Here is a 16,256-nt window from a genome sequence, read left to right on the forward strand (position 1 = left end):
TAAAGGTGGTATGCCCGAAGCCGGTCTGGATCCAGAACTGGATCTCTGGGTGCCTCTTGGTGCCACGGTTGAACCTGCCGGCACAGAACCCAAAAGAGCCCCTTCACACTCCATGGGGCCCGCAGGTGCTCCAGCTGTGTTGGGCTGCCTAAAAAATTAGGCTCATGGAGTTAAGCAAGGGTTGCTCCTGGAAACTCAGGGAGGCACGGAGTCGGACCAATGCACAGGTTCCGCAGAATGAGCCTAGAGCATCGACACTCCCTCTTCTCATCGGCCAAGGGACGTGTAGAAGTCGAAGTACACTTCAACTGCTTGGATTTCTTCTTGTGCCTCGACTTACCCGATCAACCTGAAGACTTGGAGTGGGATGACACCGATGGAGGACTCCTCGACCAATCCAGAGACCTTACTCTCGACCGAGATCTCGACTTGTGCTGAGTCGAGCGATGGGCGGACATCCGCTTCAGGGACTGCTCCCACATAGCCTTTGTATGCACAACCCGGCAATCGGAGCACTACTTCGGGTCATGGTTGCACTTCAAGAACCAAAAACACAAGAGGTGCAGATCCGTCAAGGACATCGCCTGATGACAAGATCTGCAGGGCTTGAATCCAGTCTTTCTGGAGGATATCCTTGATGCACCAGGAGTAGAATACTCAAAAAAGAGTAGACGAAAAGTAAAAAAAAGCCAGTCAAAAACTGACTGAGGGGTAGCTCTCTTCAGAGCAGCACTTTCTGGCGTACAAAGTAAAGAACTAACAGCATGCCAGGGTGGTGCCTATAAGGCACCCGTGACGTCATATCCGGTGCGGGCACTGCCGTATGCAGAGTCGATCGATGGCCCCGAATGGTGTGCAGACGTACTGCTCACAAAAATCTTCCTAGTCCAGTCTGACACCTGGGGAGAATTTAAAGGTAAGGAATCTGCAGCTAGAAGTCTCCATCAGCTATAGATATCAAGAGCCTGCGCTCCTATTGGTACCTGATGCTGTTTCACTCCTCCTATACTCAAAAGTCCAGAGGGGTGGCTATCCTCCCTCTTACGGACCTCTCATTCAACACAGACAGCACGTATTAAGATTGGGAGGGATGATAAGTGGGGATACACAGCATGTTAGGTTCCACCCAAACTATCATATTATCGGTCTATGGGCCCAAAAGGGAAAGAGAGGAGCTTTTTTTTTTTACTTCTTCACAAGACCCACCCTCTTTGCACGGTAGTAGTGCCCCCAATAACCCCTTACACCTTGAGCTAGATTGCTCCCACCCCTGCCAGTGCAAACCTGACCCCCTGCTGCCTTACTTCATGTATTTTGAGATTTGACCTTCACCGATGCTTCGCGTTACCACCACCCCGAACAGCAGGGTTATACATGCTATTCAAATGTCGACAAAAAAACTATTCCCGCTTGGACTACATTTTACTCTCTCTCAATCCTAGTTGCACAGGCTCATAGACTCATCAACTTATGCTAAGGTCCTTTCTGATCATGCGCCCGGGTGGCTGGTGTGGACTCTGGGGTCGCTCAGTGTACATTCTAGAGACCATGGATGATGAACAAGATGGCCCTCGGTGACCCAACCCTACATGACCGTCTCAAGGATGCCACAGAACACTAGTTCACTGAAAACAACAAAGGTGAGGTGTTCCCCAGCGACCTCTTGGGATGCATCCAAAGCAGTTATTCGGGGTAAACTTGTCTCCCGCACGTCGGCTTTCGGGCAAGCAACCAAGCCCTGCAAACAAGAATTGGAAACCCAAATATCCCAAGCTGAGGCACAGCTAAGAAAAGGGGCTTACTTGAAATCTACAGGATCTCCGTACACACCGGGAAGAACTAGAGGCAGATCCTGATGAGAGAGGCGGCTAAGAAATTACTCTATATTAATCAAAATTATTATGAGTGAGGAGATAAGGCAGATAGGCTCTTAGTTTACAAACTGCGCTTGCAAGCCATGCACAATTTTATTAATGAGATTAGAGACAAGGAAGGTCACCTACGTCAGGAGACGGCGGACATCCTTGCCATTTTCCAACACTATTATGCGGCTCTATATCAGGCCCAGGCCCTAGATGAACAACTCCAGGAGGATTACCGGAGTGATTATGAGTCCCTGCATAGAGAGGTCAAGTTGCGCCTGCTAGAGGAGAATATCATGCTGGATGAGGTTCAGACTACAATTAACAATCTCTCCTCCCACAAAGCCCGGGCCCAGACTGGTTTCTGGCCACCATCTATAAAACCTATGCTTCCCTCTTTATCGAGACCCTAACCAAGGTTTTCAATTCTTTCTTAGAGTCTGGGATAGTCACAGACATGTTGCTGGGGGTTTTCTGAAACTAGACAAGCCCCGAAGATGTGCTCCTCATACAGGCCCACTGCACTAGTAAATAGCAATGTAAAACTCTTTACTTACATCCTCTGAGCCTTCCATCATGCTGTCTGGCAGACTCTCACTGCCCCTCACACAGGCAGATTTTATACATAATAGGGAGGCTAATGATAATACATGACTCACAATCATGCTTATAGAAGGGGCAGAGTGTCGGCATCACCCAATGGCCCTTCTATCACTAGGAACGAAGAAGACACTCGATAGAGTAGATTGGAAGTATCTCTCGAAGGAGCCGAAAAAAGCACGTTTGGGGCCCCAAGATGAAGGCCTTTTTTCAGGCCAACTAAAAAGCCAACTGTGAAACTCAAGATGAACATTGCCTTCACGTCCGACATCCTCCTGACCATGGGAACGAGACATGAGTGTCCATTGTCCCAATACCACCCTCCCCCTGTCTTTGCCCTGGCTATGAAACCCCTAGTAGTCAAAATCTAGAATCTGATCCTGCAAATCGGGGCATGACGGTGGGTGACAAAGAACTAAAATTGGCACTTTTGGCCGATGACATCCTTTGCTTCATCACTGACCCCAACACCAGCCACCCGGCCCTGCAGGAGGAACTGCAACGCTTCGCACTGGTTTCAGGGTTTAAAATTACCTACTCTAAAGCGAGTTAGATTAGGGTCGCTGACCCACAAGGAACCTTTAGGGAGCCCATTTAAAGAGGAGGGTTTAAGTGGGCTGCAATGTCCATTATCTATTTGGGGATTCATCTCCCCACTAGAGCCCTCTATACTAGCAACAGTCTTCCACTCAGTACAGCCTTCTTTAAAGATCTTTATAGATGGGGTAAACTGGAGATATCCTGGCTGGGACGGCTGAACAGCCTCAAAATGAATTTTAAACCCCAGATTCTATATGTCCTCAAGACCCTTCCCTTGACCATCCCCCTAGCAACTTAAACACTCATTTGCACCAAAATGCTTAACTTTGTCTGGGGTGGGGGCAAATCTCAAAGGGTGGTGCAATTATCTTTGTTCCGTCGAAAGGCAGAGAGGGGATTGAGTTTTCCTGATGTGACCACCTACATGCTGGCTGCTCCGTTCCGTCCATCTTTAGACTGACTCATCTATGACCCAGAGGGTAAACAATGGGTGCAAGTTGAGCAGGTCTTCTCCTCGGTCCCCCTACACGTACTCTTGTGTCTGCCATCCTCCGCCGTAGAGGGCCTTACCCTCCACCCCTGACGACCACTCTCTGGACTCACTGGCAAACAGTTTGGCGAAAGCAAGCATTCCCGGCCTATCCATTCCTCCTCACCCCATTGACTTTCAACCCAGACTTCCGCACAGGCATGTCAGACCCTGGCTGTTTTTCGTGGGACCGTGGTTAGCCACCCACTCTAGGAGTCTTTTATGATGAATGAGACTTACGCACTGGGGAAAACCTTTTTGAGAAATATTCCCTGAACTGCAGAGACATTTAGAGGGTCACTTAAGCATTATACTTCGCGGGAAGGCATCTAGGGCCAGATGTATCAAAGCTTTTTGCATTCGCAAACGGTGTGAATGCCCGTTTGCGAATGCAAAAAGCCCTTTCAGAATGTATCAAAGGCATTCTGAATGCAAGTTTAAGTAATCGCTAAAATAGCGATTCCTTAAAATTGCAACCCTGTTTAGAGAGTCGCAAATTGCGACTCTCTAAATAAGAAATCGCAAATAAGGAATCCTTATTTGCGATTTCTAAAGCACATGTATGAAGCAATTCCTTAATGCGAATTGGGCATTAAGGAATCGCTATTACCACCAAGTTGAACTTGGTGGTAACCATGTGCAAATTTAAAAAATGCATTTAAAATGCATTTTTAAAATTTACATGCAAAGCACACATGACCTTTTGGCATGTGTGCACCTTACATGTTGTTAAAAAACGTTTTGGGGTGCAGCAGAGGGGGCCTTAGGCCCCCAGCACCCTGGACTTTGCATTTCCCAAAATTGCGAATTCCAGTTATGAATTCGCAATTTGGGACATGCAAAATATTCGCAAATCTGGGCCCACAGGCCCATAGATGCGAATGGGGGCTGGTATCGCAATTTGCGATTCGGTAATAGCATTTGCGATTTTTAAGAAATCGCTATTACCGAATCGCAAATATGATACATTGCATTTTGCGAATCAGAAATAGCGATTTCTTAAAAATCGCTATTTCCGATTCGCAAAAGGCTTTTTTCATACATCTGGCCCCTAGTTCGTAGGGCCATGCAACAGGAGGAATCGCCTAGAGAATCCCTACTACCAACAATGTTCACCGTAAGGGCATTTCCTGGCTTGGACTGACACATTCTGTCTCTCACCCCCACCAAAAAACACACCTGTTGTTACTCAGTGGGAGAGGGAACTGGACAGAGATTTCTGAGGAAACATGGGGGCTATCTGGGAGAGGGTTTCCAAGTCATCTATCCGTCTTCTATGCAAGCAGAATACATATAAACTATTTTCCCGCTGATACCTCACTCCTGTGCGGCTTCATCAGATGTTTGGGACCACCGAGCTGTGTTGGATGGGGTGTGGCACTAGAGGTACCTTTCAGCACGTGTGGTGGACCTCTTTATAATACATTCTATTACTAATGTCTAACTTCTCCATGACCCGTTAAAGATTGTTCTAGGAGATCAAGGTAATGGCCAACTATACCTCTCAACGACATCCCAAGGACGGCTATTTTCTCATCTCCTTCTTGAGGTGCTCTTGAGTCCTGCTCAGATGTGGAAATCGTCCAGGCACCCTTGCTCAACGTGTGTTGGGGAAAGGTGTGGGCTATTAATGCCATGGAAAAACTCTCTGCTATTGTCTGGTACATGCTCTCCAGATTTGATGCAAACGTTAACTAGTTTGCATTTCCAGCACTGGAGGAACGCTAATGTGCTTAAAAATGCATCATTTGCCATGCATTTTCACAATCATTTTGGGATATGATCCTTCAAACCATGTATGAAGTTGTATTTAAATTCTGACCTATTTTGAGAAAAGTTTTGATACCAAAATCCACCATATGATTTAGCAGAAACTACTTGAGAAGGCACTACATTATCCATACAAACCAGTATTTAACTCCGTTCAAGTTTTCCCAAATGTTAATGGCCATTACAAACCAGTATTTAACTCCTTTTCAATTTTCTCCAATGTTACTGGTCCACAGTGATTTGATATGATTTTCCACAAATGTTCTAGAAATTCGTATAGGAGCTCCTTGCATCCATCTGTAAATGTCTATCCTCTTTTGACCAAAGTTCCTATCCCAATCCACAATAAAATACACAAAACCCTAACATTTATTGGTGGAGTATATTAATGCCAAAAATATAACATAATATCCACATCACAATGGAACATAGGTTTTTAACAAACTTCTGCTGGAAAATTCAAAACGCCTTCCAAAAAATCCATTTACACTGCAGTTATTAACAGGGATCAGGCTCCCCAAAACATATATTTCTGGCTATGGGCCCACTTAAAAATGTTACGAGTCATGGCAAAAACTACTGCTTTCTGATGCCATCAAGTAATTTTACTACTTCTAGCCATAAATCCAGTGCCTTAAGCTCTTACACCAGACTTCCAATTGACAACACACTTTTGTAGCTGTCCAGTGCCTTGACCAGTGCTAACTTAAATTTTGCCTATTGATAGCTCGCATTAAATACACTTTATTAGCACCACCTGTTGTTGCTAACCATTTTGATTTTCCTCTTATGCTGTAAGTGGTCCTATACATTTTTCTTAAGCAGTACCATTCACTGACTTAAAATTGATTTCAGAGAAGCTAATGTTGCCTTCTGTGAAGCAACACTTGTGCAGAAGTAGGTTAACGCCCAACAAAAATGGGAGAAACAGAACCTCCTCAAACCACTTAAATTGTTTTTTTTTTCACTTTTAAAATCGACAGATAGCTCTTACCATCCCCATGATGTAAATCCAGGTCGATGTACAATACTCGATCATATTTCTGCCGCAATCGCAAAATTCCCAGGACGGCATCATTCAGGTAACAGAAGCCCGATGCTTCATCCCTGTAAGAACACAAGATACGTCAGGTGCAACTATCAAAGGCAAATGAACCGAGTGACGACACAATGTTTGTGAAACAAGTATGTTTTTAAGAACTGATAGTTTAATTTAAGAATCCACATTGTCCTTTATTAGTCTTCCTACGTCTCTTCGATTAGGTCACAAGGTTACCACCTTCTCTTGACAGGAGACTGTAGTGATTGTGTTTTTGTCTAAATGCGCATGTTTAAATGTTATCATCATTTACTGTGCTAGGTCCAGAGAGCCCTTATGCTTTAAAAGACTAGAATTATTAGCAAAACGATTTTAAGTGCAAATGAACAGAGGCCATATACAGCACATTACTTCCCATGAAAGGTATCCTGAGACTTGGGGGACACACTAATCTACAAACGAGTTGTTAAAACAGAACATGGCTGGGGCATTTCGGCATTTTTGGTGTTTTTAGAGGCACGCCTATAGCCAGTGGTGTTGAGAGAACTGAAATTGGCAGGCATGACTATCACTGCAAGCAGAGCACAGATAGTTTCTCGCCTTTAGACAATAGTTTACTCTTAGCCGTAAATACTCTTTAATTGCAGAATGTAATTCAGTACTTGAAACTATGCCAAGGATCAGAACATCTGACACAGCATACCTCAAGCCATACTGGTTTGTGCACCCTTTCTGCAGACCTATCACTCACAAAACCTTTGCATTCAGCTTCATGCCCAAGACACCAATAGGCACCACCACACCAAGTCTGTAATGCACTCTCCAGACCCCACGCATGACACCAAAACTCAGTACTGTTAGACAACACTGCAACCAACATCTTTTCCAATGTACTGGAAATATGCTTGCGACCAGTTAGTGGGCGTCTTGTGGTCTCAACAACTGGTAATGAGGAGCAACAGACATGCCCCACATTATAGCAATGTTAAGGAAAGCTGCATGAGATGCCATGTCAAGCGCCACCACATATATTCATCACCATTGTGTCCCCCCAGTCACATCTCTATAACCACCAATGACTCAGCAGGGATCTCAAAGAAGCTGAAGACAGTGTGGTGTTAAATTGAGGACCATACAATGCCAGTACCAAAAGTACTAAAATAGGTGAGGAATTTTTTGAAACTCCTACGTGCATCCACTTAAAATGTCAATGTTTTTACAAAGCTTACAAATAAGGAAAGTAACTGCAGCACAACAGCATCAATAATTACCATTATCCACACATTTTGGGTTCTCCAGAGTATAACTGCTATGGAAATAGTGACCAGGGATTATAGCTTGTAGAAATTAAGAGGAGAAGGTAGGTGGAGGCACTGCAGTTGCATCAAAGGATACATGACTACAAAAGTGGTTGGTACTAGATAAGCTCCTGAAGTGCAGAGAGAAGAACTAATTTGAGGCAAAAGGAGTGAAAGAATTCCAAACATGGACAGATGAAAACAGGAAGGAACTGCTTAAAAAAAAAAAACATTGGCAAAGCCAAAGGGGCTTTCCTTGGACTTGGAAATGTACTGCTTTTGTCACTATTTCTAGCCATACTGTACAACATTTCCCGATGCTCTGCAACATGAAGGCCGGCTGCGTCATTTTGTACGCATGCCTTCAAAATTGTGAAATTACTTTTTTACAATTTTTGTTTGCCAGTCCAAGTTGGATCGGTATAAACAAAAACCCACCCTGCACTGCAGCCAAACGGTTCTGTGGATAGTGGAGGGCAGTTAAATTTGACCCAATGGTGATGTATTACCGAAGCCATTTGTTCCCATACTGCTGAAGATCTTTAAAGATCTCCAGCAGTATGGGAGCAAATGGATTTTGTAATATTTTGCTTAGCAGGACTATAGATAAAGTTTGTCTTTCTGAAAGGCTTCTTCAGCTCGTTCAGATAATGGGCAACTACAGATCTTTCCAGATGCTCATGGGAGATCACGAGTGAAAGACATGCTTTTTCTTATGAAAACGTCAATTTTCTAAAAAGGTTAATGGACAGGTGATGCAGTGTTACCAGAGGTCCTGTTGTCAGTGACCTTGACTCCTCCACCATTGCTTTCATGCGAGTACTCTTCATATTCATAATTAATATTAAAGTATAAAAGCCACAAGGACATTCTCTGGAATGGCCCTTCCTGAGTCCGGGTTCTTCCAGTACAGCCTATATGTATGCTTTCTGCAAAAGTAAACAGGTTCCTGAGCCCTGGCACAGATATGGAAGTTGTTCATCTTTTGGAATTAGCAGAAGGGAGATTACATAGGAAATGTCTCCTTTGGACAGGTTTTTTTCCAAGGAAGGAAGTCCTAAAATGCATGTTTTCTCTACTGTGATATAAAGTTAAGAAAGCAAATGGTGAAAGAGGATAAAAATCCATGACCACATAGAAACCATAAGCAACAGAGACAAACATTCTCAGGATTATATAGTACAAATAAATGAGTGGCATGAAACACAGCCATTTTGACGCTCATGGTTCATTTTTTAACAACTCCTCTCTCTAGGCTTGAAGCTGCAAATAGTGACAAAGGGCGGTTGCCAATGGTAACCTCTACACTATATCTAGGCACTTCAAGAAAACATAATGAAAGGGAGAGGGCCTTGTGTGTGAGTGCTGTACACTGGATGTATATAAATTTTGTTAAGCACATGATGGAATTTAATGTCAAGTCAAGATTCACATCTTGGTGTGATATCATAAGAAAAGGGCAGCTTGGTCAGTGGCGTAAAAAAAAGCCCCTAGGGGACCCCTCAGCACAGTACTCTAGCATGAGAGCTCATGCGTGAGATCGGAGGGGGGCCCGCCATGTTCTTTGTAGGGGGGGGGGTCCCCTCAAGTTTTGTAACGTCACAGAGTTTGGTAAATGCTTTGTTTCAGATAACTGATCTTGTGCTTTGCCCTTCCCTGGGGCTGACTTGTGGTCAAGACCAAACATTTTCACAGTAAAATCCTAGGAAGGGATTTGCCATGAACCACCATACCAGAAGAGAAAGCAATGGTTAGGATCCCTCCAAGAACCATTACTGTCCTTAGATAGAGAACTGGAGTATCAAATACTAGCAGAGCTTAGCCAATTCTTTTAGGAAGTAGTGACATAGGTCTGAGGATCTATGATGAATATGGCTACCATGTTGTGCGTGCAGTCAGATTCACAGCTGACTACTCTACTTACAATGAACAAAATCTGTCTTCCAATTTCAGAATTGCCATTGCTTAATAAACAGAATGAGATCTGGACGTGGCCAAATCATACGTCTTCTTTGGAAAGCAGCAGCTTGAAACGTACTAAAATGTTCCACTCCAAACATCTATTGGACACATTCCCTGCGGACCAGTACTACGTTTTTGCTGCTCCTTTGGCGTTGAGAGGTTGTGCCCTTACAAAGAGATCTGGGCGAGGAAACTGCAGGAAACACTCCACAGTCCATCGCATGCATCGTTCAAGTCTGACACAACAAGATTGTGGGGTCTTCTGCATCACGTCACGTGAAGTAGTTAAGCCGGAACAAGAGTGCTGGATGATGTAGGGAAATCAACTTTGCTAAGAAAACAGTAAAAAGAAAAAAAGTAGGAGAACTACATTTCTGGATTGATGTCCTGGAACCTGCATCTATAAGTTCAGAAACGTTCCCGAATCAGCATTTTTGAGCGGTTTTATTTATTTTTTAGTTCCCATCCATCATTTTGGAGCTTGCTATTTTCAGTTCAATTCAATAAAACACTGCAAGCGAGTCCCTAAAACTTTGGAACGATATTACAGTTTGTATAATGCATCTCAAATGTGACGCTGATTATCCACGTACAGGAAAAGATTTTGTGACTCCCAATCCTTCCTTTACCCCCCATCCTCCTCAAAGTTGGCTCGCTCTAAAAGTTTTCTGAGCTGAACAGAGAAATCTATAACCGTTTGCCAGAACTCCTGTACTCACAAAAAACATAATAACCCGAGGTAGATAGAGAAGGCCAATGGCTCCATCCTTTGTTGGTTTTCTTTTAGGAGCAGTTGTGTTATCTTGTCTATGAAGTTCCATTACTAATAACTGGCTGTTAAGAGAGACCAGGCATCAAATACAGGAGGGAGGGGCTTAGCAAGGTATAAACCTGTGACAAATAAGGTAGGGAGTGGTTGTACATTGATAGCACTCTGGCCAGTGCAATAGCAACTGGTTTTAGATTGTGAAATTCTGTCAAATAGAATAGGAAGGGGTTTAACATTGTGAACTCAGTAAGAAGTAGGTCAGCAATTGGCTTTAAATTGTGAACTCCATGACAAACACAAGTGAAAGAGGACTTATGTTGCATAAGACTGAGAGACTTTCTTACACGGATCTCATGCTCAGAAGGGGCTAGTGAGGTCTGGTTTCCATTGTGCACATTTGTAATTTTATATTTAATACTTAGATGTGTGTGAGTTAAAGTACTTTTTTCATTTTAAACGTAAAAGCACTGACTGAACAGTGATTTAATAATGTTGTTTGCATTGCAGAAGTCTGAGTTCACAAGCTGCCTATCTGAGGAAGATTTGGAATGCTGTGCCCCACAACGCTGAAAGTCCAGTGATAAATGGGTATACCTGGTGGGGGGGTGCCCAAGATGGCGACTGCGTAGGTAGCAGAGATTGGGACTCCGCAGCCCACAGCTTTAATAAAGTTACCCTACCATCCTGTGAGTGACCCCCTGCCACGGATAGTTCGGATGCAGCCCCTGACTCAGGGGCCCAGCCATTGATGCACACTGCTCTTGCTGCAGAAGCCTGGGTCACCGCGAGCCCAACAAAGCGATGGGCTGCGCCTGAAGGCCTAGGGCGGGCCTGGGAGCAGCAGCTGCCACACAATGCCATGCCAGCACGACTGGGACGGAGGAGGCTCTTCCCCTGTGAGGGACTCTTAGCCACATGTGACACTCCCACTTAATCCCCATGAATATTTGTTAAAGCTAAGAGGCAGAGGACAAGCAACCTCATAGGGTCAAGGGCACATCTCAGTACTGCACTACCGGAAACTTTGACACACTCTGGATTAAACCAGCTCCTCACCCTGAGCCAGCAGCACATCTCCACAGATAGGGCACAACGACCCCCAGACAACATTTAAGGGCTCACCTCAGCCGGTCAAGATATGTGATCACATATTGAGGCAAAATCGACCCCACCATGCTGCATATAAAACAAGATAGGGCCCAGGTAGGGCTGCCAGGCACACAGCACAAGATGGTAGCGGGAGCCATATGTTCCTTCTGCAGGAGGGTCCATTGAGATCACTCGTCACTCAGTCTCACAGATTTGATGAGATCCTGTCAGCTGTGCAGGATTTCAAGACTACCTTAGAACCGAAGATTGATGTATTGAGAATCAATATGGGCCTACTACAAGAGGACCACAAAAAGATGAAAGAGCGGGTTGCAAATGCAGAATCCACACTAACGACCATTAGACCAACAGTTACAGAAACCACAGCATAAATAAATGTCTTCCAAGACAAAGTGAACCACCTCAAAAAAACGAGTTGACCAAGAAGGCAGATCCAGATGTAACAATGTACGGATAGTGGGCCAACCGGAAAAGATAGAGTGCCCCAGTATGGAATGATATTTGGAGGAATTATTTTTGACAATGATCCTGCAGAGTAGGCTTTTGACTTTCTTCTCCGTGGAAAGGGCCCACAGGGTGCCAGGGAGGCCATCCCCGCCTGGAGCCACACCACGACCTGTCGTAGTTGGACTCTTGCTCTAGGCAAGACTGCTGGTTTAGGGATGACAGCACTTTTGTTTGTAGGTGACTAGGCCAATCCCACAACAAGTCGCAACTGTCGGCCCAACCCTCCCGGTTTACAAGCAGTACCTCACCAAAAATCCAAACAGTAAAAGGAGATTTGTGGCAGCCTTTACGCATGGACGCAAGAATGCGACATCTCATGGGAGTCATGGTTAAACTGAGATTACCCTTTTTTCACATGAGCAACAAGTCTCAGTCACGCACAGGCAATGAAGGACATACAGTAAACTTTTCAATAGATTTTATTAACAAGACTGGAGTCTACTGTTAAATGCATGGGCTGCAACGATTAGGATAATGAACAATGCAAGAAACAGAATTGTAAAAACAAGAGTCATGGACATAAAGATCCCCACTACCTTGCAATAACATAAGATGACAAAGATCCCTAAAACCCTCGCATGATGAGCCTAATCTCTAACCTAAAGAGAGCTAGGTGTGTTAAACCTAATCTGCCAATACCATGTCCATGAGAAGAGCCCCCAACCCTTGTTACCTTGGAATGAGGTCTCTAGATCGTGAGGACACGAAGGCTGGGTCTGCATCAATGCGACGTGTAGCACAGATAGCATTGATGGCATCTGGTAGGAATCCCTCTGATAACCTTGTCTGCGTAAGATGCATTTATACAGATCTTGTAGGACCCCTGACGCATGCATGTTCCCAAACAATAGATAATAAGGCATGCTTGGGGTGGCAATTTTATAAACAATTCCCTAGAAAGTACATTATGTTACTGTCACACTTAAGCGGGAAAGTACATGATGTGGATACCTATGTATATCACTTGTTTTTGACACTGATAATGATGCCTTCACAGAGTGGCACTGATAACATGAAATCAAAACATCTTCCTAACTATGAACATAGCAGCCATCTTGGAAGAAATAATTAAATAAATGTGCTAAAACAGAGCACGCTAATTAGGTTAAAAGTCACTAGGTGACTGGGGCAGAGGCCTGAAAGCCAGAAGGCTAAGCTAAACTCCTGATTCCCATTAAGGTAAATAGGATCCACTACACCCTTTCCATTGCTGGAACAAGTATGACGCCACAATGATGACGCCAAAGAAGGTGAATGAACCCAAGCTAAAATGTTCTGGACTAAAACAAGCTAAATGCATATTAAACTATAACTAAAATCGAATTAAAAACTTTTAAAATAGCTAAAATATACAAAAAGATAAAATGTCAACCATGACATGCACAGCAGACCAAAGTTAAAGGCAATGTTGGCAAAACTTTGAAACTCTTAGAATAAACCAATGGTCAAATTAATTTAACAGTAGTCATGATCTTGAAGAATGTCTTCAAAGCCATCGAAAGGAAGGGCATCCAGGAAGGAAACCACATCGTCAGATTACAGGATTAGCAGATGGATCCACAGAGCAGTAGTGCGCAGCATCCTCAAGCGCAGGATCACCCGCAGCACCATCCGAAGTGCCTAAAGGAGCCAGATAGTACACCAAGGGCGTAAGTGGCCTTGCGAATCAGCCGAAGTCTCATGGGGCACGACCGTGAATGAACCCTCATCGGGAACATCTGCAGTTCTTGCTCCACAGGGGAACTTGCAAAAAAGTAAGGCACACCGAAGGTAGATGTTCGAAGAGGCACCAGGTGCAATGAAAGACTAGTTACACACACCATAATCCTGGTCGGAATGACAGTGGTCAATCTTTCTCCAACTCTTCCAGCAATGGAGCACTAAAGAACTGCACCATGCATTCATGGCACCGCTGGGCTGGTGGTAGTAGATCCATCATTTCGTCTAGCTGGGAAGGCACAACCACTGCATATCAGGAACAACAGCAGCAGTGTCCCGCCAATCAATGCCAAAGTCACAGGAAAGCTGCCAAACACACTTGAAAACAGTGAATGGATGGCTGAAGGAATGACTCCGGAAGACAGTCTGAAAGATGGACACGATTTCAGAGCTGAGAGCCTTAAAAAGTGCACAAACCCTGTAGTGCTTGAAGAGTTGAATATTCTGGATACCAGCTCATCAAAGTGTTTGGGGAAGTTGGTATTTAATAGGGATTGTATCTCGGCCAACAATCTTGCTATCTGGAGAGCGTACGTCTCTCTAGCCGTCAACACAACTTATGTCTGGAACAGTAGCGCTTTTAGTATGCTCAGCTTGGCATAATTTACATTAGTAATATCAATGTGAGGCCACATTTCTGCTACTCTTATTTCTTGTGTGAGAGAGAATAAAACATGTCCGCAACAAGTTACAATCTTAGAGACTGAGGCGATTCCTGGTCTCATACCGCAACATATTTGTTAGTTCAGGACCACAAAACTTTCATGCGAAAGTATATGAGATGTTGGACGAATCAAAGAGACAGGAGTACCCTTCAGAAAACAGGCCAAGTTTGAGACCCCCACTTTGCAATAGTAATGAAAGGACACCTGCTTATAGATCATTGAATGACTAACAGTAGTCTCACATTCGCTTCTGCTGAGAAAGACCTCTGTTTCGCCATTCAGACATTTATAATCAAAGTGCAACTCCCACTCTTCTTTAATATAGCTATCACCTAGCCGCTCGTCTCTGCCCACGGCAAGATGTTTCAAGGATTTTGAAAACCGGAACGTAGAAATGGGCAGATTTATAATGCCATGTACGAGCGATACTGTGAATGGACTTTCTGCAACTGTGAAAGGCAACTCCTCTAACTTTTCTATATGAAGCATGATGAAACTCACTTCCCTTTTAGCCATTGTCTGTTGTTCCCTTGATGAATTAAAAGCAAACAGGTCACTACTGTTAATGTATTTCCATGGACCGTGGCCATTTTTCTGAATCTGTAGTGCCCAACCTCACTGCATGATGGAACGCAGTTGACTTTGTCCATGGTGTAAAAAGGACATGTCATTCTGAATGATGTCAATCGCAGATGACACTATGTTATTAAGGGAGTATATCCTGTTGGGCAGAGTGTTCATGCCATTAACGACAACAGCTAAAGCCCTTTCCAAATTTCCCTTACCTATCTGCCTTGAAAGCACAGCTGTTTCCATTTGAGAAAGCTTCCAGATCTTATTGTATATGGCATAGATGAATCGATTAGAGTGTGGCTTTCTGGGACCTAACAAAAAATCTTGTAAGTCTATGTCTTCAGATAGCGTGTTAAGGTGTTCTTTAACTGCTGCTAAAGTGTTAGTCTGTAATCACTGTTGGCACAGCTTACCCACATTGTGTGCAGTAACTATACCCGAGACAAAGCGAGGGTCCAGCCGGCTAATCTTGAAACCTCCTGACACCCACTTGCGTCTATTGGCCACAATAACCACCTGCTGGGACTAGAAAGTGAATAATTATAGGTAACAGCCTTAACCTTTGCCTCTAATTCTTCCTCTGTGACATTTAGGAAGGACTGCAAATTGGTGAATTTTGCCCGGTGTGGGGATACTGAGCGCGTTCTTTAATTACACAGACAGAGATCATATCCTGTAGGCTACCCGAACTAAAGAACCATGGACAAGTGGATAATGCACGCCTGATTACACCATAGAGGTGCAGCACCGCAGATCCTCCTTTTCCCCCTATGAAATGCTGTCTAAGTAAACATAACATAAGATACGCAGTACAGTTTCTCGCCATGCTCAGGGTCATGCAGAATGACAGCGCCACAACCTGCACAACCCTGCAAGAGGCCTGGAACTGGCTGGAAAGTAAAGGTATAGCCATGACACCACCCGAGGTAGATACCGCCTACAAAGACTGGAAAACGCAAAGGCGATGCAGACCCCATAGGGTGCGATCTCGTCTGGGTCACACAAGGGAGCAGGCAGTCAAAGAAAGGGCATGAGCAGTGACAGACCTAGAACAAAGAGAATTGTCCCCATCCCCTACTGGATCAGTGGCAAGTGGTCTTGATGAAGGAGCAGCACCTGTCCCACAAATGCTGGTGGAAACCTTACTTGAAGGCGGGGGCAGGGAGTACCCCACAGACAGCAGGAGATGTATTATGAAGATAAGAAGGGATACAGCCTACTCTCTAATTCTACTTTATGACCCAGCCTAGTGGAAGATGGGAGACAGAACTAAGGTGGAGTGCCATACATGTTGAGACTGGGGGCCATATGTC

At 44.3% G+C, this 16,256-nt stretch overlaps 1 protein-coding gene across 2 annotated transcripts in view; it reads right to left on the bottom strand.

The window, feature by feature from the left end:
• HDAC8 (histone deacetylase 8) overlaps nucleotides 1–16,256 on the bottom strand; it is a 571,221-nt gene that overhangs the window by 399,210 nt on the left and 155,755 nt on the right. For both annotated transcript variants that reach the window (XR_011199196.1, XM_069211852.1), the window contains exon 5: nucleotides 6,296–6,408. Coding sequence is in view for 1 of the 2 variants with exons in the window: in XM_069211852.1 (XP_069067953.1) it covers nucleotides 6,296–6,408 (113 nt within the window). In the remaining variant the exon portion in view is untranslated. The remainder of the gene's footprint in view (nucleotides 1–6,295; nucleotides 6,409–16,256) is intronic.

Source organism: Pleurodeles waltl, chromosome 10 (genome assembly GCF_031143425.1).
Source record: "Pleurodeles waltl isolate 20211129_DDA chromosome 10, aPleWal1.hap1.20221129, whole genome shotgun sequence".
NCBI lineage: Eukaryota > Metazoa > Chordata > Amphibia > Caudata > Salamandridae > Pleurodeles > Pleurodeles waltl.